The 22,118-nt window shown below is 37.6% G+C and overlaps 2 protein-coding genes across 5 annotated transcripts in view; one reads left to right on the top strand and one right to left on the bottom strand.

The window, feature by feature from the left end:
• The window catches only part of RIC1 (RIC1 homolog, RAB6A GEF complex partner 1), a 142,969-nt gene extending 132,890 nt beyond the window's left edge, over positions 1 to 10,079 (top strand). For all 4 annotated transcript variants that reach the window (XM_057548491.1, XM_057548490.1, XM_057548488.1 and 1 more), the window contains 7 exons: positions 39 to 197; positions 280 to 416; positions 2,365 to 2,651; positions 3,507 to 3,698; positions 6,098 to 6,275; positions 6,430 to 6,618; positions 7,460 to 10,079. In XM_057548491.1, the coding sequence (XP_057404474.1) occupies positions 39 to 197; positions 280 to 416; positions 2,365 to 2,651; positions 3,507 to 3,698; positions 6,098 to 6,275; positions 6,430 to 6,618; positions 7,460 to 7,748 (1,431 nt within the window). In that variant the 3' untranslated portion in view covers positions 7,749 to 10,079. The remainder of the gene's footprint in view (positions 1 to 38; positions 198 to 279; positions 417 to 2,364; positions 2,652 to 3,506; positions 3,699 to 6,097; positions 6,276 to 6,429; positions 6,619 to 7,459) is intronic.
• A 2,559-nt stretch (positions 10,080 to 12,638) lies between these two features.
• Positions 12,639 to 22,118, bottom strand: part of ERMP1 (endoplasmic reticulum metallopeptidase 1) — a 52,991-nt gene continuing 43,511 nt past the window's right edge. The window contains exons 14-15 of the mRNA XM_007182197.2: positions 16,233 to 16,396; positions 12,639 to 16,107 (exon numbers count right to left, since the gene is read on the bottom strand). Of these exons, the coding sequence (XP_007182259.2) occupies positions 15,943 to 16,107; positions 16,233 to 16,396 (329 nt within the window). The 3' untranslated portion in view covers positions 12,639 to 15,942. The remainder of the gene's footprint in view (positions 16,108 to 16,232; positions 16,397 to 22,118) is intronic.

Raw genomic sequence — 22,118 nt, 5'->3', positions numbered from 1 at the left:
ATAAAAGGAATTCTTGTCTTCCTTGGTTGTTCTTCTAGAACATGGAAGTCCCAGCAGTAAGTAGGCAACATGCCACCCTTCTGTTCAACACAGCCCTGGAACAAAGCAAGTGGGACCTGTGTCGACACATGATTCGATTTCTTAAAGCCATTGGCTCTGGAGAATCTGAGACGCCTCCATCCACACCTACAGCTCAGGTTAGTTGCAGAATTGCACAGCTTCTCTAGGCCATTACACCCACGTGACATCTTCCTCTAACTGTATGGTGTGTAATCATAGGAACCCAGTTCAAGTGGTGGATTTGAGTTCTTCAGGAATCGAAGCATCAGTTTATCCCAGTCAGCTGAAAATGTTCCTGCTAGTAAATTCAGCTTACAGAAAACACTAAGTATGCCGTCTGGCCCTTCTGGAAAAAGGTAAAAGAATGAAGAGCCGTTACTGGTTTTAGGGCATTCTGCGACACATTGCATTTCAGGGTATTTGTAAAATTGCATCTTGGGAAAACAACTATTTGATCCACTTGCAATTCCTTTTTACATTCCCAAAAGGCTTCCCTTTTTTCTTTCTCCAAAGTTCACTTCTTTATTCTTTGTACAGTTTCTGCTGTTTGTACTGGAGTAGATCTTGGTGTGCCCATGCTGAATGCCACTGACTTTAAATTACCTCTGATAATAGAGGACCAGAATAAAAAGGAAGATAGATAAATCTGCAGATAATTCAAAAGCCTTCTTACAGTCAGCAGTTTTACCCTTCTTTCCAACTATACCTCTTGACAAAAAGTAAAATTTAGTTCTCATGTACTTGACTCTCCTGTGACTCTTTTGAGTGGAGAAGTCATTAAACAGTGGAAGCCAAAAAGAAGTGTATCCTGGAGCCTGAAACCTACATTACACATAGATGGGTTATTGTCTCCTGAGAGGTAACTATGAACTCATACTGAACGTTATAAAATAGAATTTCCTCCGTTTTGTGAGGTCCTTGTATTCCTTCCTGTGTTACTTGGTTCTGTGTGTATTCTTGCTATAGTGCCTGACACATAGTGAGAGCTTATTGAACATTTTTTATTGTGATGTTTTACTGCTTTTTCTTATCACAGCCATTAATACAGCCCCATTCCCAGCACGCGCACACAAACACACACAGTCATGGGCAATAAACAAGTTAAATGCAACCATGGAGGATTGTAAACAGTTGCCAGGCAAACAGTAGCTTCTCAGCCATGCCCTGAATTTAAAAGTGCTGGCTAAAACCACAGCTTCAGAAGTTGTGCCAGCTGTTGATTTTGTTAAACGATGACAGGAAATTGTTAAAATTCACAAGACTAAACATTAATGTTTCAAGCCTCCTGAATGAGATTACATTGGACCACCTAAATCAGTGGGAACTACCCTGGCATGTTAGTGATCTCAAACAATATTCAAGTAATTACACGTGTATGAACTATACTCCAAAAAGCAAGAAAACACAGTTTCTATCTGTGGTTTCAGTCTGTGCGAGTTCATATTGCATGTTCATTTTGGACAGTCTTCTGTTAAGCATGGTGCTTGTACTGGTTTGAATAAAATGTTAACATGAAAGGAAAAAAAATAAAAAATAAAAAAATAAAAGTGCTGGCTAATATATACTAAGCACTCACTATGTGCTAGGCACAGTTCTAAGCATTTCCATGTGTAGGTCTTTCAGTCCTTACAACAGCTCCATGTGGGTAGATACTGTTCCGCATGACACAGGTGAAAAACAGAGGCCCAGAAAAATAAACTTGCTTTATGTTCGTACAACTAATGTGTGGCAGAGCCAAGATCTGAATCCAGGCAGTCCTGCTCCAGTACTGCCTCTTGCTGAAAGCACCCCGTCACCCAGTGACCAAACCAGTTATACCACGTCAGTTCATGTGAATAAGGGACAATAGACTATATTTAGCAGTTAATTTTTAAAAATCCGTTTTGTTTTTCTGTGTCTGTAAAACTCATATTAAGAGACTTCATTTCACTTTGCTTCTCTCTTGATAGTTTCTTTGATCTGATCTTCCCTCTTTTCATTGGTCTTTTCAAATACAGCATTTATTTGCTCCCTTTCTTTCCTTTATCCAGCCACCATCCTCTTCCTGGTTTGACTTTGTCAGTCTCCTGTTTTTTCCTATTCTATGTTTTCATTATACAAATATGTGTTAAGAGGCTACCATGATCCAGGTATTGTTTAATAGATTGTGGTACCACATGGAGAAGCCCTAATACTTTATCTTCAATCAGAATTAGATCTTAGATGTCTTACCGCCTTATCAGCGTTTTCAGTGCTACTTCATAAAAGTATTTGAAGTCCTCCAGTGAAGATTGTTCTGTAGCTTTCTTGTGTTCCCACTTACAGATGGAGCAAAGACAGTGACTGCGCTGAGAACATGTATATTGATATGATGCTCTGGAGACATGCCCGGCGTCTCTTAGAAGAAGTTCGGCTAAAGGATCTCGGCTGCTTTGCAGCCCAGCTGGGCTTTGAACTAATTAGTTGGCTATGCAAGGAACGTACCCGAGCTGCCCGAGTAGACAACTTTGTGTTAGCCCTGAAGAGACTCCACAAAGATTTCCTGTGGCCACTTCCCATCATCCCAGCTTCTTCTCTCAGTTCTCCTTTCAAAAATGGAAAATACCGAACAGGTAATGTAGGTTTTGTGTTACTTGTACGGGGAGGATTGCATTTTGCTCCAAATGTTTAGACATTTTGCTGTTAGTTGATATTCAAGGAAGTCTTCATTCCAAGGTCAGAACAGATAAAAACGAACTTTTTGTGCATCACTTGGAACATCCACCATTTGACTAAGGATGTAAATAAAGTAGAACATATGTCTCTAGGTCTTATGACCTTGAAGTCTAATTTATAAATCCAACCAATTGTATCAGATGATCAACAAGTTGAGCATTGACTGAACATAGAAGCTACCACATTTTTTTTGTAGGAAGCAGTTATTAATCACAGACCTCAAAATAAGCTAAATTGTGACTTACCTGACAGGACTCATTCCAGAGAAGTGGTAAAAATGCATCTTGAGACCTTGGGCCATCTTCTAAATTAGGAGAGGACAAAGTGAAACTGTATTTTGATAAAAGAAAAAAGTTTTTAGTTCAGGTCTTTTAAGGGAGACTGTTGTAATTATTATCACTTATGAAAATTCAAACAAAAACCTTTATTATGGCGTTTGGAAGCTTCATGTCATGTTAAAACCAAGGAAAATCATTTAAAGATGAACAGAATAAAGTTTTGCCTAGTTCTAGGAAGATACATGATGATATAAGATGACTGCTGGGTGGCGTTATATAGTCATTCCATTCTGTTACAGTCCCACATCCCTGGTTCAGTGGATGGATGATGCAGTGTAGGGACAGTAATTAGCTCTGAACTTTTAGTATTTGGGGTTGGTGAGGGAAGAGAAGCTGAGAGAACTGAATTGGAAATGGCAGTGTGTGCACCTTTAATTCCCATTTTTTTTTGTTGTTTTTGGACCTACCTTGCAGTGGGAGAGCAGCTGTTAACGTCCCAATCAGCTGACCCTTTTTTGAACCTTGAGATAGACGCTGGCATCTCTAATGTCCAACGAAGTCAGAGCTGGCTGGGCAACATCGGCCCCACACATCATGAGATAGACACGGCCTCGTCCCATGGACCACAGATGCAAGACGCCTTCCTTTCACCTTTGTCTAATAAAGGTAGATATCATTTTAAACCCTAGCTCTTCTTCAGTTCCTGTGGAGGAAAGTTTATATGCTATAGCACTTGAGAGAGAGAGCTTCACTCTTTTCTTTCAAGATATGTCCTTGAGGATTAGCCATTAGTATCTGCTGGAGAGGTGGATAGTTACTAGAACAAGGCCATATTGGCCTTGACTATACTTTGCCATGTTTATTTTAGATAAATGAAATAGGTAAAGTCTCATTACAGCTCAGCACTAATAAATGAACCTTTGTAATCAACTTTGATGATACAGAAACACTAACTTTGAACCTCAAGTAAGCAAAATGTTATCTGTGTGTAAAGAATTCCATTCTTCTCATAGGTAGACCTGTATCATAAAAAATTGTACCCAGTTATCTTCTATTTTTTTATTTCACTGATACAAATTTATGGAAAAATTTTTTTCTCTTATAAATTCCTGCATGATATCCTTAAATTTGGCCTCTTAGCCTTCAAAGCCTAAAATATTACTGTCTGACCCTTTATCAAAAAAATGTGTATCAACTTCTGCAGTTATAGTAATGGTTACATTACAGATTGAAGAAGTTTTAAAGTGATTTATGTTGTTTAGGTTTATGTAAGAACTTAAGTAGCAATTGGTCTTATTTTCTGGAGTTTTTTAATGGCCAGGCATTCACCTGATGTTTGATTTTCAGTGTGTCATCACTGTTACTGGAGCTTCTGCTATGTGGAGAGGCATATAGCTGCCATGACTTTCTTTTTAAATTTTGGTAGAATACATGTAAAATTTACTAAACCATTTTTAAGTGTACAGTTCAGTGGTATTAACTACATTTGTATTGTTGTGCAACCAACCTGCAGAACTCTTTTAATTCTTTTCATCTTGCAAAACCAAAACTCTATACTCCCCATCCCTCTCTCCCCCAGCTCCTGGCAACTACCATTCTATTTTCTGTCTCTGTGTATTTGTCTTTTTAAAGTCTGGCTTCTTTCACTTAGCATAATGTTCTCAAAGTTCATCCCTGTTGTAGCAGGCATGGAAATTTCCTTTCTTTTTAAGGCTGAATAATATTCCATTATGTGTTTATGCCACATTTTATCCATCCATCAGGGGACACTTGGCATTGCTTCCACCTTTTGGTTATTGTGAGTTATGCTGTAATGAATGTGGGAGTACAGTGAACATTGGAGGTCTCTTCGAGACCCTACTTTCAATTCTTTTGGGTATATACCCAGAAGTAGGATTGCCAGATCATATGGTAATTCTATTTTCAATTTTTTTCCCATAGCAGCTGCACCATTTTACATTCCTACCAACATTGGCAAGGATTCCAGTTTTGCCACATCCTCACCAACACTTATTTGCTGGTTTTGTTGATAGCAGCATCCTAATGGACGTGAGGTGGCATCATTGCTTTTTTTTAGAAAACTTTTTAAAGAGGTCACTTCAAACATATTTAAAAAGGAGAAATAATAGTATAATGGACACCCTCCCCCCAGCCCCCACTCCAGTTATTACCAACTCAGGAACAAATTTGTTTTATCCACTTTCCCCTTCCTGTATTACTGAACTAAATCCAAGACATGATATATTTTATCTGTGAACATTTCAGTGTATATTTTTGAAGACTCTTCTTGAAAATAATGATAATCATACCATTAACATCTCTCTAAAAATTTAATAGTAATTCCTTAATACCATCAAATATCCAGTAAATAGTCAAATTCCAACTGTTTTATAATGTCATAATTTTTTTATGGTTTGAATCAATATCCAGATAAGATTCGCACACTGTGATTATGTTTTTTAATTTTCTTTTTAGTGATTGTTCCCCCTCCCCATCTCTCTTTTTCCCCTTGCAATTTATTCATTGAAGAAACTTGCTTCTATGGATTTTCTCATGATGTGGATTTTAGGTTATTGCATCTTCATGGTTTAAACAGTTTCCTCTGTATTTCTTATAAATTGGTAATTGAATCTAAAAACGTGATCGGGAATTCCGTGGTGGTCCAGTGGTTAGGACTCTGCACTCTCACTGCCGAGGGGGCCCAGGTTTAATCCCTGGTCAGGGAACTAAAATCCCACAAGCCACGAAGCATGCCCCCAAACCCCCCCAAAAAAACCCAAAAAAAAGACAAATTATTGCTAGGTGTTTTTTTTTTTTCAGAGGTGGGCAAGACTACTTCTTAGGTAGTATGAAGGCACATAATGCCTGGTTACCTCTCTAGTGATTTTTTTTTTTTATATCTACTACTATTAATGTAACATGGGAGTTTTAGTAGTGGATTTAATGTTTTGGTCTCAAAATCCTGAAGAGAAATCAACATCTGAGAGATAGCTAATATTTATAATGAAAGGAAAACATATTTTCTACATGAAGCTAGTTTGTAACTTTTGGCAATTCTTCATCAGGTGATGAATGCAGTATTGGTTCAGCCACAGACTTGACTGAAAGTAGCTCCATGGTGGACGGAGACTGGACAATGGTGGATGAAAATTTCTCCACACTCAGTTTAACTCAGTCAGACCTAGAGCACATCTCCATGGAGTTGGCAAGTAAAGGGCCTCACAAATCCCAGGTTCAGCTTCGGTGAGTTTCTCAGCATTTTGAAAGCATAGAATGCCTACTCAGGATATTTGGGCAATTAGGGTACGGAGGCTACTTTCCCGATAATGATTGCCCTTATGTACATCTGTAGATCATTTTTAGCATCAGTCATTTTTGTTTCTGCTTATATATGTAGGTATTTGCTACACATCTTCATGGAGGCAGGATGTCTGGACTGGTGTGTTGTTATAGGCCTGATTCTCAGAGAATCCTCAGTAATCAACCAGATTTTGGTTATTATACAATCTTCAGAGGTAGATGGAGAGATGTTACAGAACATAAAGACAGGGCTGCATGCTGTGGACAGATGGGCCTCTACAGATTGGTAAGTGCTAGTTTCATTAGGTTTGTTATCTTCACTGTCCTTTGGTGAATCCTGTCCTTTCACATTAAGGCTTAGTTCTGGTTCATTTATTTGGAGATTTTTTAGGTTGCTAGAAATAAAATCTCCTTTTGTATATTCATTTTAAAGGCTAGTTTCTTTAGTTACTATTTTATACCAGTTTAGGTGAGTAATATCCATTGAGATAGTGTTGGTCAGTGAATACATGTCACTGACTCAAGACTGATGCAGTACAAATGATCTCAGAACTAGGGTGGAACTTGAGATTTTTAGTTCTGTCGAATTGAAGGTAATAACCTAAAAACATCTACTTGAGAAGATAAAAATTTAAGGTCTGTGTGACTTTAACATTCCATGGCAATTACTAACAAGCCCAAATTAAGAGTAGTGAATGAACTTAAAAGAGCCTGGGATTCTACCCCTTTGTCACCAGTTACATGTGGATTTGGGGTTTCCCTTACTTGGGTCTAGTTTTCCTTAATTGGTACATTCATTCAGGTTAAATGTTCTCCGAAGGTCCTGTTTTTCAAGTCTAAAATCCTATCGGTGCTTAGATTATAGAATGTGATTTTTAATCGTATTGCTGGATAAAGAGTATCAGTCTGTGCTCTTCGTGCTCACACTTACATTATGTGCTGCTCCCTCTATGGTGGCCTTGGCACCTACAAAACCTGTCCTCCCGACCCTTCTGTGCCTCCTCCCCTTCCCCACGATCTGTCATTGACCTCACTATATCAGTGCTTGGTAGGAATTCATCCATAACATGCTATGGAGCCTTTTAAATGTGGCAGAGGAGAGCTAATTTCCTTTTTCTTCTACTTAGTCCTGGATATAAGCCATTTTTAAACATCATTAAGCCACAACTGCAGAAGCTCAGTGAGATAACAGAAGAGCAGGTCCAGCCTGAAGCCTTCCAGCCAATAACTGTGGGTAAGACTCCTGAACAGAGTAGCCCCCGGGCAGAGGAGAACAGGAGCTCCTCCAGCCACGGGAGCATCCCCCAGGGCGAGGTCGGAGGTAGCAGTTTGGTCAGCCGGAAAGAGGAGGACACAACCCGAGCAGAGGAGGAGGAACCTTTTCAGGATGGGACTTACGACTGTTCTGTGTCCTAACAACAATGGGTGCCGTCACCACGGGCAGTATTAATTAGCAGCAGCATGCAGCTGAGGACACTGTGACCTAGTTGGATGATTTAACCAGGGAGAGAACTCAGCTCAGAGACTCTGGTAAGGTATTACTAAATTTTAACTAACTCTTTCTCCTCTAAGAAATCTCTTTGAGTCCATAAAAATGTGATATCAAAAAAATCATCTTTCATAAAAAATTTTTTAAGCTGCAGTGGAAGTAATAAAGAATATTGTACAGATGTACATGAGAATATTTTGGTTTTATTCTTAAAGGTTGGTAGCTCTTAAACCACAGGGATTGTTTTGCCCCAGATGAGCAAAACACTTTTCACTACTTACAGCTTCCTATGTTTTCTGGTTCAGCGTGTGTTCAGACTGCTTTTTAAAAACAAATGCTAAGGTGCTTGCTGTAGCTCATCAAGTGCCCGAGCTACCTGTATGCCCCCTTGGATCGAGAGCACTGGCCTCCCTAACTGGGCCTCTGAATAGATGCCTGCCCTAGCGTAAGAGGTGCCTGTATGAAGGAGACATGCTCCTCTGCTAGCCTGTTAAATCCCGGTCCTGAATGGATGGAAGCTATTTACCTGTGAGTCAGTGTGCCTGCTTTTTAACAAGCTTGGTTCCTGCTAGGTCAGCGTGGGCTGAGGTCTGAGGAGTTCGTATCAATTATGCTATTAGATACCACTAAACTATTTTGTATCAAAGAATTGTTATCTTTTTGTGAGTACTCTTGTGTAAGTATACTCAAAGGCACTGTTCATATTTTTAGGGCTTGTACAATAATTTGTAAGGTTTTATGCTGGATTCTGCATGGCTATAGATACTCACTCTTGGAACAAAGACAGGGCTTGCTCTTCTTTCCAAATATAAGCAGTCTTCATAGAGGAAGACAGGTTTATTGGCTTGGTCATAAGGTAACAGAAATGGTCACACTGATCATGAAATGAAACAGGTTTTGTGCAAATTAATGTAGTTTCTTATTTATTGCTTTTGTAAATTGAATAAAAATGGACTTTTATGTAAATAGACTGCTGAATCCTGTATTATCACGGCTACTAAAAATTAGTATGTAAAGAATGCATTCTTCATTGTAACTTTTTAAATATTTTATGTATTTCTAGAAATGACAAACTTTAGTTTTCATACATTATGAAAACATGACTGCATACTCAATTGCTTTAGACTGAACACATATCCACTGTATGTACATCAATTACCTTATAACAGTATTAATTTAGATAGCTTGTTTGTACTGTGCAATTTGAACAAAGGAATGCAATGTTATTTTTTACGAAAATGAACTTATTTTTATAATAACAGTGTATTTGATGTGGACCAAATTCATACCACTATGTAAAACAGCCTCTCTTCTCATAGTGCAATTACAGTTTAGAAATAAAACTTGGTCCTCTATCCTTGCTTTTTAAAGTAAAATGGCTAGCTTTAGTTGTCCTAGCCAGGTTTCCTTTGAAGGGAAACCCAAAACCATTTTGAAAATGCTTTGTTCATAACTCATCAAACGGTTTTAAATTATTGAGTTTGGTAATTTACTATCACTTACTTTTCACATTACAAGTGCAATAATTTCACATACAAAAACTCCTGAACGGGTGGAATATGTGATTACTGGTACCTGGTCCTTCTGGTGCTATGTTTATTTAAGCCTTTGTTTTAAACCACCTTTCCCTGAATTTTAAGATAGAAAATGTTTCCCATGTGAGTACATGCAGCCCAGCAAGAAACTAAACTGAAGAATTTCTTCTCCTGTCCTAGTCTTATTAGGAGAAGAACTAGCATTACTTTTGTGTTTGGTGTGAGTATTTAGTCAATAAAAATGATTTACCATTGTAAACAGCTATGATCTTTTCAGGTATCCTAATGTGCTGCTGGGTTCATCTTGCACTCTTAAAAGCAGGGCACCAATAAGTTAACTGTATTCCTGTGGTTAACGCCATGAACGAAACTTTTCTTGTATAAACTACTTGTTTTTCAACTAACGGATATAGGTGGCCCCAAGGCAAAAAAATTGGCAACTTTACAGAAAATTTCTCTTTGGTAATGTGTTACATACTTTAATTTTTTTAATTCATATTTTAATTTTGCCTTGTTTGGATCACATATCGACTGTTTAAGCCATAATTTTAACCAATGAATTTAAATATTCAGTATAACTATTTGAAGTTTAAATTATTTGCTGATACCAAAACAAGAAGTCATTTGGGGGTAGAGTCAATCTTTGCTTGTAATTAAAGTTGCTGCTACTTCTGTAATGTGTATTTTTTTACTTGGTAAAGGGCAATAAAACCATTACATGAACTTTTGTTTATTCATCATCTCAAATTAACAGCAAAAAGTATATGTATTGAAAGTCATAAAAATATTCTTTTCATTATATAATTCTATCTTAGAATTTTCCTTATGAAATAACTAGAAATTTAGATTTAAAATGTGTATGCAGAATTATTTAGAAAAGGAGCATCAAGAGTTGGCAGCATCCTAGATGCCTGGCAATAAATAGGCAATTGGAACAGACGGTCCATATTGATGACATGGAAAATATTCAAAATATAATGAAAAAATGATATAAAATTACACATACCAGAGGAAACTAGTCATCTCTAATACATGCGACTAAAATAATAGGTGGAATTTTGACTTTTTCTTTTCCTAAATCTGCTTTCTGTCTCTGAATTTGCCTGTTCTGGACATTTCATATAAATGGACTTATATAATATGTGCCTTTTTCTGTCTGGCTTTCACTTAGCATGAGGTTTCCAACTTTGTATATTAGTAGTTCATTCCTTTTTAAGGCTGAATAATACATTTTATGGATATACTACATGTTTATCCATTCATCAGCTGAGGGACATTTGGGTGGTTTCCACTTTTTGACCATCATTAATAATGAACATTGATGTACAAGTTTCTGTGTGGACATGTGTTTTCAGTTCTCTCTAGCAGTGGAAATGCTGGGTCATATAACTGGTTAGTTTTTTTGAGGCAATGCCTAACTATTACAAAGTGCCTGTGCGTTTTGTTTTTTTTTTTTAACATTTCCACTAGCAGTGGAGGAGGGTTCTGGTTTCTACTATCAGCACATGTTATTGTCTGTATTTTTGGTTATAGCCATCTAAGTTATGTATGAAGTGGTATCTTATGGTTTAGATTTACATTTCCCTGATGGCTAAATAATGTCTTTTCATATGATTATTAGCCATTCACATCTCTCAGGAGAAAAATATGTATTCACATCCTTTGTGCATTTCACAAATGGGTCATTTATTTTATTGTTGGTTTGCAAGAGACCTTTATATATTCTGGATACTAGACTTATCAGAGATATGATTTGCAAATATTTTCTCATTCTGAGAGCTTTTCACTTTTATGATACTGTCTTGGGGCAAAGAAGTTTTTCATTTTGGTGAAGTCCAACTTCTTCTTTGGTTGCTTGAGCTTTTGGGTGTCATATCCAAGAAACCATTGCCTAATCCTAGGTTATGAAGATTTATGCCTGTGTTTTCTAATGAGAGTTTTATATTTTAGCACCTGCATTTAGGTCTTTGATCCATTTTGAGTTAATTTTTGTATATGGTATGAAGTAAGAGGTCTATAACTTTGTTCTTTCGTATGTGAATATTCAGTTGTTCCAGCACCATACACTGAAAAGATTTTTTTCCTATGTGAATTGTCGAAAATCAATTGACTAGAAATGTATGGGTTTATTTCTGAGACTGTCAGTTGTATTACATTGATCTCTGGGGTCTTTCCTTAATGCCAGTAGTACCACACCGTCTTGATTACTGTTGCTCTTTAGTAGGAGATTTTGAATGTGTGAGTAAGTCATAAGAAGTTTGGTTTTTTTCAGGACCATTTTGGCTCTTCTGGGTCCTGTGCATTTCCATTTGAATTTTAGAATCAGCTTGTCAATTTCCGTGCACACACACACAAGGCAGCTAGGATTTTGATAAGGATTGTATTCAGATGAATTTGGAGAATATTGCCATCTTGATAATATGCTTTCCAGTCCATGAACATGGGGTGTTTTTCCAGTTATTCATGTCTTCAGTTTCTTTCAGTAGTGTTTTATAGGTACTTTTGGTAAGCTTATTAGTATTTTATTCTTCTTGATGCTATTGAAAATAGAATTGTTTTATTTTTGGATTGTTCTTTGTTAGTATATAAAAATACTATGCTGTAATTGGATCCTACAGCACTGCTGAATTCATTTACTATTGGGTTGGCCAAAAAGTTCGTTCAGGTTTTTTGTAAGATCTTAGGGAAAAACCAAAATGAACTTTTTGGCTGACCCAATATAGTTTTTTGTGTGGACTCTTTAGGATTTTCTGTATAGAAGATCATGTCGTCTGCAATTAGAGCCCTGGCCAGAGCCTCCAATACAGTATTCGAGTGGCAACAGTAGATAACCTTGTCCTTCTGGCGTTAGGGGGTAAGTATTGAGCCTTTCATAAATTAGGATGTTAGCTGTTGAGTTTTTCATAGATGACCTTTATCAGGTTGAGGAAGTTCCCTTCTATCATTAGTTTGTTGAGTGTTTTCTATCATAAAAAGGTGTTAACTTAGTTAACAAAAAAATTTTTTGCATCTGTTGAGATTATACTGTAGTCCTTTATTCTAATAATCTGGTATATGACATTGGTTTTTTGAGGTGTTAAACCAACATTCTATTCCTGGTATACATCCCATTTGGTCATGGTGTAGGGCCAAACGGAGACAAGAAATTATCAACAAACATGCTTATTATATTTTTTACCAATCAATCAATCAAATCAGGAAGTAGTGGTATCAAAAAAAGTACTGATGCACTTCAGAAATGCCCAAGATGTTTTTTCGAACAAAAACAGACATAAAGAGGCATAGATGCATTTTGGCTTTATTGGCCCTAAAAGGAAGGCAAGGTGTATTTAAGAATAGAAGTTATTCAGAGGGAATTCACTTAGGAAGGGCAGTTAACTTGCACAGAGCTCTGGGAGCTCACAAGTGGTACACTGTTTGGGGACTGGTGGTGCCCCTTCCTTGTGTGAAGATTGGAATGCACAGTGGGTTACTCTCTGGCTGAAAGACCGTATTTTCTTCCCTCCCTCCTATCCCTATCAATCAATCATTCAATCACTTAATGAAAGAATAGCCTTTATTTACTAGCTCTTCAGTGATTTTCTTTGCCAGTGGCAATGATAAAACTGCTAAATATGCTGTAGCTCAGTATTTACCAAATGATTGATTGATAGGCCATTGATTTCTGTGAAATTCAGATGCACAATTTCATTCCACAGTAAAATGGATTCCAGTTGAAGCCATGTTGAGTTCTTTGCTCACATGACCCTTTAAAACATCAATGATACCACATGAGCCATCTAGGTCTTTTTAACAGCTTTAAAAGGCTCTGTACCCTTCAAATATGGGGGCTACAGGAAAACAAAATAAAGATCTGTTTCTCTGTTAAAGATACTAACTCATATGTTAAAAAGTTTATTTCAGTTAAATTGTAAGGCAATAATTAATCCTTAGCAAACCAGTGAAAAGAAATAGACATAATCATTTTTTCTATAGCTTCCTGAGTCAGCAGTCTGGCTCCCTCAGTGGTGACATTTTAGGAGTCCTATCGTGCTTATTTACATCTGCTAAAGTGTGGAAACAGAAAACTTCATGCAACAATCTTAGGTCAGACAATGTAAATTTTAAGGATTTCTTCAAAATCGCAACCCTTCATACTTTCCCTGAATGTGCAGTACTGTACATTTTAAATTCTGCAGGAAATGCATTAGAATTTGAAAAGACCCTTTTAGAAACGAGTTATTCACATCAGATACTCAAAAAACTAACAAGTTCTTTAATCTCAGAGATTGCTGATCTGACAGTGTTCTTAACAGAGCCATGAATATTGTGTATAATTACTTAACCACTTTTGGCATTAAAACAGTCCCCCAGAATATTAAGCATGCCGTGAGACTAGTGAGCATTTTGTACGATAATCAGAGCTTTATAATGCCAAAGAAAAGCAAAACAAGAGAGAATTGTTCGCATAGGAAAATAACTCAAAGGCAAAAAGAAAACCGTGATTATTACTGAAAAGGAGTAACAACAGGGAACTATTTGTTTCTCATGTAATGTCCTTCTTCAACACTTGTGATTTTGCTTTTCTTTTTCCTATAAATAATTTCCATTAATCTATTTCAGATTAACCACAGGAACAGAAAATATGCCTGTATTTTGAAATGTGTTTAGATACGTTTTTTCCTCCACAATTGTTGAGTCTATAAAAGCTATAAACACTGCAAACCTTATGTGTACTGCCTGACACGTGAAGCACCCAAGACTAGTGATACAGCTGACCCTTGAACAACATGGGTTTGAATGGTACAGATCCAATTATACACAGATTATTTTCATTAAATGGGTATTACAGTACTACACGATCCGTGGTTGGTTGAATCCATGGCTGTAGAACCTTGGATACAGAGGTATGACTGTAAAGTTATATGCAAATTTTCAACTGCACAGTGGTCAGCACCCCATATCCCCGTGTTGTTCAAGGGTCAACTCTATATGGTTCCTACAAAGTCCAGGAAAAGCAATGGTTCCAGTGTCCACGCATGTGACCGCATGTTACCATTTCAGCTCTGGCTGCAACCCTGCTGTCTCTGTGGGCTCGGTCAGTTTTTAAGGAGTCACAAATTAGGCAGGCAGTATGAGGAGCATGATTCAGAAAGCACTAGCAGCTTCAAGAAGTATTTTCTTCACAGTGCACACTTACTATGCTCCTTCTGTTCAGGCAGATCTGAGTGCCACTTTTTTTGTTTTACTATGGCTTTTCTTTAAAATGTTTTTTTTTTGGCCTAGGCTTGCTAAATGCAAAAATTGTCTTTTTACATTTTTAATGGAAAAAAGAAAGCTAGCAGAATTTACCACTGCTCTAACTAAACTCTTCCACTGCTGGAGCCAGGAAGCCAACAGCCATCTTCCTCAACATGAAAAGTACCTCTAAGTCCTAGAGCTGCCATCATGTAGGATCTGAACACCAACAACTATAAGGACAGTTACAGAAGGACATTCCAGTACAAGCCACAGCCTCAAGTCTCAGGAAAGCCAGCTCTGCTGAACACAGTAAGTAAGTGAGAAACTAATCTGTTCAACTGACTGGAAAACAGACAAAAATAAGGACCCAGTGCATCAATAAAATTATGCCCTAAAGGATTAACCTTGGATAACAGAAGACTCCTAAAAAATGAGAATAAATATAAAATGCCCAGCCACTCCCAACCCCACTCTCCTCCCACCCCAGAATAGCCACCATGGCAACTAGTGCTCTGAAGAAGGAAGTTAACGTCATATACTTGCACAAACAATATTCTAAACCAAAAGAGCCTGTGAAACTCAGAGGGAAAGGTAACTAGACAAATGCTCTTCTCACAATGGTGAGGTGTGGAGAGGAGGAAAAGAGATGTTTCAGAGGGAAACAGGCATTGAAAACAACCTCAGAAAAGCATTACAATGATGGAGCTCAGTGACCACTTGTCAGAAGGACAGGAGTCACCAACTCACACAGGTTTCCACATCAGAGGACGGGGGCTTCAGAGATGCAAAGCACACGAAAGGCTGCATGCAGAAGCAGAGCTCTCGGCACAGGCTGGGGCCTCAAAAGCCCAATGGTTCTTCCCCAGTCTTTACCGCAGTTGCTTTCTAATGACCTACAGAGTTAGGTCTCAAGGGGAATCATTACTGTGAATGATATTTAACCTACCATCCAATGACACAAAAAAAATAGTCTTGGGCTTTAACTGGAAACGTCATTTGTCTCATTAACAGTGGATTTACAGTACCTTCTGCATCTTTCATGATCCTAAGGGGACAACTATTAAAGTGGTTTGTTGGCTTTCGTCCTTAAGGTCATATAAAATGACATATGTAGGTAGTGGCAATACCCACATGTGCTTAAGTGCCAGAAAACTGGTATTTTCAAGTGTCAGAAGGGCCATGCACACTACCCCACAGCATAACCATTACAGACAGTGCTGGGCTCTGAAGAGTGTTAGCCCACAAAGCTCTTTGAACATATGCTCATTAATTCATTGACTTACATACCAACATCCATGAAACACAAGGAGAAACCGTGCCACGTGGAGTATCCCACTGGGCATGTACTTAGAGCTCATCCACAAGACTAAAACACAAAGAGATTGTAGGTGCACACCCAGGCAGAAGGAAATGTCCAATCTGGGAACTTCTCTTTCAGAGCATCCAGCTGGGAGGATCTCTTGTCATCCCCAGAAAGATAGTGGGCAGCAATGGCCACAGTGACCACTCCTTCAGGCTGTTCTTCCAAGACCTGGAGGAGAAAATTAGTTACTTCTCTACTTCTAGGAAGGCAGAACACTGACTGATCCCAAGGTTCTTGCCAAATACCACCTGGAAACCTGATCAGTAATACCAGCAATGCTGGGAAGTTCCCACCTGTACTTCTATCCAGAACTGCCATGCAGAGGCCTGGAGTCCATGGGAATAGAATACAAAGTAGTCCCCTCCTTTACTCGTGACTGGGGTGCCATTGCCGAGAGACCACTGAGAAAGTGTAGACCCTTTGTGGGTTCGAACGTAGAATGACATATGGCTTGGTCCTGTATGATAAGAGGAAGGAAGAATAGTTAAAACAATCTTTGAAAAAGCAACAAGAAAAGAAACCCACCACCCAAACCAGACTACGAAGTTCATGCTTTACATCACTTTTAAGACACTCAGTACAAACCTAAAAAAAGGTCTGCCAGGTTGGATGTTCAGTGTGTATCAACAAAGGTAAGTAATGAGGTGCAGCAGAAAAGTTATAATGAGAAAACCTGTTTACATCTCGGTCTGGTCATTTCAACATGCAAGAACCTTACCACTCATGAGCCCTCCTTCAGAAATCTAGAGAATAAGCTTCATCTAACGCAAGAGATAACTGCAAAAACTAAAGCAAAAGAACTGACAGGATTTTAATATATACACATACATTAATTATTAAGACAAACAAATACTGAGGTGAGGGTGGAAGACTAATGGGCAAATGTTGCATGTAACAAACACAGAGGGAAAGGGCAAAGCAGATAATCAAACTGTTGTATAAGCTAATAGAGTTAAAGAATATAATTAAACACTGACACACAGATAGTAAAAGGTTAAATAACAGGCAATCAAAACAAAAATATAAACCTTACATGCCAGAAACTACTTTTTTAAAGAGCAAAGACAGCACATCATAGAAAATAATACAGCAGATAAAACACACGTAATTATAAATATTGTGTGAAAGTTGAGACCAAAAGTATTATAGTTACACAGTAAAAATAAATGTGAAAAGACCTAACCCAGCTGCTAAAAGAAAAAAAAGTTTAACTTAGCTTACAAAGGTAGACCTAATCATGTACTGTATTCCAAGAAACATAAAGAGATTCAGGAAGGGTAAAAATAAAGAATAAAGGTTATTTCAGGCAAGTGGACAGAGTTTTTAAAAAGACAAGAAACATTATTACAGGTAAAACTAGAAATCAATGAAATAGAGAATAGAAGAAATAGACCTAATAATCAAAAATCTGTTATTTTTTTAAATTAACAAGACAACCACTAATTAACCTGATTGGAAAAGAGACATAGAGGGAAAGGAGAGTGGAGCAGAGAAAACAAGTATACACAAAGAGAAATAAGAAAAGTAAGCAGAGGTTGTTTAAAAAATCACACATAATCACTCTGCCGCCCTCTGTAAGTTTGAAAACCCACATGAAATGGATATTCTGCTAGGGAAATACAGATTATCAAAACTGATAAGAGATAATAAAGCTAAAGCAGAGATAATAAAGCTAAAGCAAACCAACTTCCCTAGAAAAATTATTAAGAAACTACCCTAAGAAAAAGCACCAGGCCCAGGTGGTTTTAGAGAGGAATTCAAGCCAACTTTTCAACAAAATAGTTCTAATGCACCATAAACTGTTGCAAGAAAATGAAAATTAAGGAAAACTTACCAACTGTTTTTATGATGTGTAACATTCAATACATTAATGATGTATACCTAAATCTGATAAGGACAGTACCCGCCCACCCCCCCAAAAAAAAACCCATACAACACAAACCAATATCACTCATGAACACTGATGCGGAATTTCTAAATAATGTATTTGCAAACAAATCCAACATTACGTTAAGAAAATAACAGCCTATGTATGACCTGGTAGGATACACCATTTATTAAAAGACCCAAGGAAGAAAAATCCCGTCATTAGTTTTATAATGCTAAAAAAGCTTTTCACAAAATTAAAATCCATTCCTTAAAAAAACATTCAAGGAATGACAAGTGATGAATGCTTGTTTAACATGATAAAAAAATATATACCTTAGCCCCAACGTCAATATCTTACATAATAGGAAAACACTAGAGACCTTGGTTCTAATATCAAGAACAAGGTAAGGATGTTCACCATCTCCGCAACTGTTCTCTCCTATGCTAGAAATATTAGTTATTTAGACAAATCAATTAGAGGCATAAGAGTTCGTAAAGAAAAATTATTTGCAGATGATATACAGTAGTAAACTATACACCTGAGGTCTGTATTTGTATGGCTCTCGGGCTAAGAATGGTTTTTATGTTTTTAAAGAGTGGTTAACAAACAAAAAAAAGAATCTATCATGGAGACATATGGCAAAGCCTAAAATACTATCTGGCCCTTTAAATTTTGGCAATTCCTGGTATACCTGGTGAACCCTAGTATCAGTGATTAAAACAAGAAGATTCAGTAAGGTAGCAAGATATAAAATGACATACAGAAGTCAACTGCCTTCATACATAAAAAATATAGCCAGTTTGAGGACATAGTGATAGAGAAAATCCCAATGATAGTAGCAACAAAACCTTTATGGCACTCCTGAAAGACACGAAAGTAGAACTGATCCAACAAATGCAAAGACGTTTCCAGGTTCATGGATAGGGTGATTCAACATTATATGTCAGGTCTCCTTAATTTATAAATTTATTATGATACTCCCCTAAATACCAATTAGCAATATGTTTTATATTAGATGATACTAAAGTTCTAAATACTAAAATTATGGAAAAATAAGCATGTAAAAAATGGCAAGGAATATTCTAAAAAACAAACTACAAAGGATCTTAACCCTCCCAATCATTAAATTGTAAAGCTTCTATAAAAGTGTGGTAACTGGTGCACAAACAGACCTGCACACATACCGTCAAAAAATAATTTAAAAAAAAAATGATTTCTTGACATTTGTAATCACAAAACACAGGGCAGTAGGTGTGCAACCTGCCTGCCAGGAACCTGAATTTTACTGGAATTCTCCAAATGGTGCATAAAGGATAGAAAAAGGTTTGAATTTTTCTGTGCTTCCTTTTTATAGGCTGGCATTTAAATAAAATAAAAAATTATTGGCATGAAGAAGAAAGCCAATTAGTGCAAAATATATTTCTAATTAAAATTTTAAAGCCTAGAAAACAGAAGTATTCACCTTCAGAAGTGTCAGCTAAGGCACTTACTTCCCATAAGTGCTTCATCCCACTGGTTAACTACCAAATATTATTATTTCACTACTACCATCTTGTGTCCTCCAGCTTCCCTCGCTTACAAGATTTTCAAGTCCCTGCTGTGTTAAACTGAATGGAAATACAAAAACCAAACAAGCTACTTGTAGAAGAGAAAGTTCAGTAAAAAGTGGGCAAAGCTGAGGTATATACAGTCAAGTAATTTTGTGTATGGTGTTTGGTAGTGTTCTAATTTCATTTTTTTGCATGTAGCTGTCCAGTTTTCCCAGCACCACTTATTGAAGAGGCTGTCTTTTCTCCATTGTATGCTCTTGCCTCCTTTGTCATAAATTAGGTGCCCATATGTGCATAGGTTTATCTCTGGGCTTTCTATCCTGTACCATTGATCTATATTTCTGTTTTTGTGCCAGTACCATACTTATACAGTCAAATAATTTTTGACAAGGGCACCAAAACAATTCAGTGAGCAAAGTCTTTGCAACAGATGGTGCTAGAACAACTGGATATCCATAAAGGAAAAGGGACCTTGACCTCTACCTCACACCATATACAAAAAACTAACTCAAGGTGCATCCCAGGCCTAAACATAAAAGCTTAAAGCTATAAAGTTTCTAAAAGAAAAAGTCTAAATTCATGATCTCTGGGTAGGCAAGCTTTTTTGGAAGACACATAACGCATTAATCCTGAAAGAAAAACCTGATAAAATGGACTTCATAAAAATTTAAAACTTCTTCACATCAGAAGACATCATTAAGAAAATGAGTGGGCAAGAAATCTTGATAACACTATAGTTATCTGATAAAGGATTTTATCTAGAATGTATGAACTTCTGTAAGACAACAAGCTCAGTTTTTAAAAGGTTAAAAGACATGAGGAAACAGCAGATGAATGGCCAGTAAGCACTTAGAAAAGTGTTCCACATCTTAATTATCAGAGGAATTCAAGAGGTACTACTACTAAACACCCACAAGAAATGATAAAATGAAAAAAAACAGTAAATTCTGATGAGAATGTGGAGTAACTGCAACTCTCGTATACTACTGGTGGGAGTGAAAAATGGAAAAAAACAATTTTAAAAAGTTAAACGTCTGTCCTATGAACCAAACAATTCCACTCTTAGATATTTATCCAAGAGAAGTGGAAAACATATATTCCCAAAAAGCTTTGTACAAGAACGTTCATAATAGCTTTATTCATATTAGCCCCAAACTGCAAACTGCCCAGGTGTCCATCAACAGGAGAATGATAAGCTGTGGTATAGTCATGCACTGAATACTACTCAGCAATGAATAGGAACAAAATAGTGATACTCAAAAACAACACAGCTCAATCTCAAACACATTATGCTTAATGACCAGACACAGAATATTACGTATATGAAGTTTAAGAATGGGCAAATCAAGTCTGTCAATGTAAGAATCAGAAAGTTGCTTCTCCAGGGCAGGGAGACTTGAGTGTAAGGGAACTTTCTGGGGTGATGGAAATGTTTTGTGTTTTGATAGTGGTTACATGGGTATATGTATGCTTTTATCAAAACTAATGGAACTGTATAAGATCTGGACATGTCAATGTATGTAAATTAGGCCTTAAAAGATATACATATAGGGGCTTCCCTGGTGGCGCAGTGGTTGAGAGTCTGCCTGCTAATGCAGGGGACACGGGTTCGAGCCCTGGCCTGGGAAGATCCCACATGCCGCGGAGCGGCTGGGCCCGTGAGCCACAACTGCTGAGCCTGCGCGTCTGGAGCCTGTGCTCCGCAACGAGAGAGGCTGCGACAGTGAGAGGCCCGCGCATCGCGATGAAGAGTGGCCCCCGCTTGCCACAACTGGAGAAAGCCCTCGCACAGAAACAAAGACCCAACACAGCCAAAAAAATCAATCAATCAATCAAACATACGCATCTGATTCAAGATCCTCATTAAAAAAAAAAAAAAAGTTAACTAATTAATTAATTAATTTAAAAAAGATATATATATATATGAATGAATAAAAATAAGGAAGGGGGAAAGTTACGTATGAAGATACTTTTCACTCATAAAATCCTGGGCAACTTTCTATCAACCCTTTTTTTTAAAAAAATTAAATTTATTTTTGGCTGCATCGGGTCTTCGTTGCTGCATGCGGGCTTTCTCTAGTTGTGAGCAGGGGCTGTTCTTTGCAGTGTGTGGGCTTCTCATTGTGGTGGCTTCTCTTGTTGCAGAGCATGGGCTCTAGGTGTGCGGGCTTCAGTAGTTGTGGCACACGGCTCAGTACTTGTGGCTTGCAGGCTTAGTTGCTCTGCGGCACATGGGATCTTCCTGGCTGGACCAGGGCTCAAACCCATGTCCCCTGCACTGGCAGGTGGATTCTTAACCACTGCACCACCAGGGAAGTACCTCAACCTTTTTTTTTAAACTCAGTAATTAAAGTACAGAGTGAACAGTAGCAGGAACTTTTAAAAATGAACTTCCTGTATTAGGGTTCTCTAGAGAAACAGAATAGGATGTGTGGAGAAAGAGAAAGAGAATTATTTTACAGAACTGGCTCATGTAATTGTAGAGGCTGGCAAATCCAAAATCTGCAGTAGGGGCTGGCAGGCTGGAGACTCAGGGAAGAGCTGAATTTGAATTCCTAGGCTGTGCTGGCAAGACTCCCCCTCCTTGGAGGAGGAGAGTCTTTTTTTTAAGGCCTTCAACTGATTGGATGAAGCCCACCACATTATGGAGAACAGTCTGCTCTACTCAGAATTTACTGATTTAAATTAAATGTCAATCCCATCCAAAAAATACCATCACTGGAAACATCTAGTATGGTGTTTGCTCACATATCTGGGTA

This window comes from Balaenoptera acutorostrata, chromosome 6 (genome assembly GCF_949987535.1).
Source record: "Balaenoptera acutorostrata chromosome 6, mBalAcu1.1, whole genome shotgun sequence".
NCBI classification, from domain to species: domain Eukaryota; kingdom Metazoa; phylum Chordata; class Mammalia; order Artiodactyla; family Balaenopteridae; genus Balaenoptera; species Balaenoptera acutorostrata.
The sequence above is the reverse complement of the archived record's forward strand: the minus strand, read 5'-3'. Positions and strand labels throughout refer to the sequence as shown.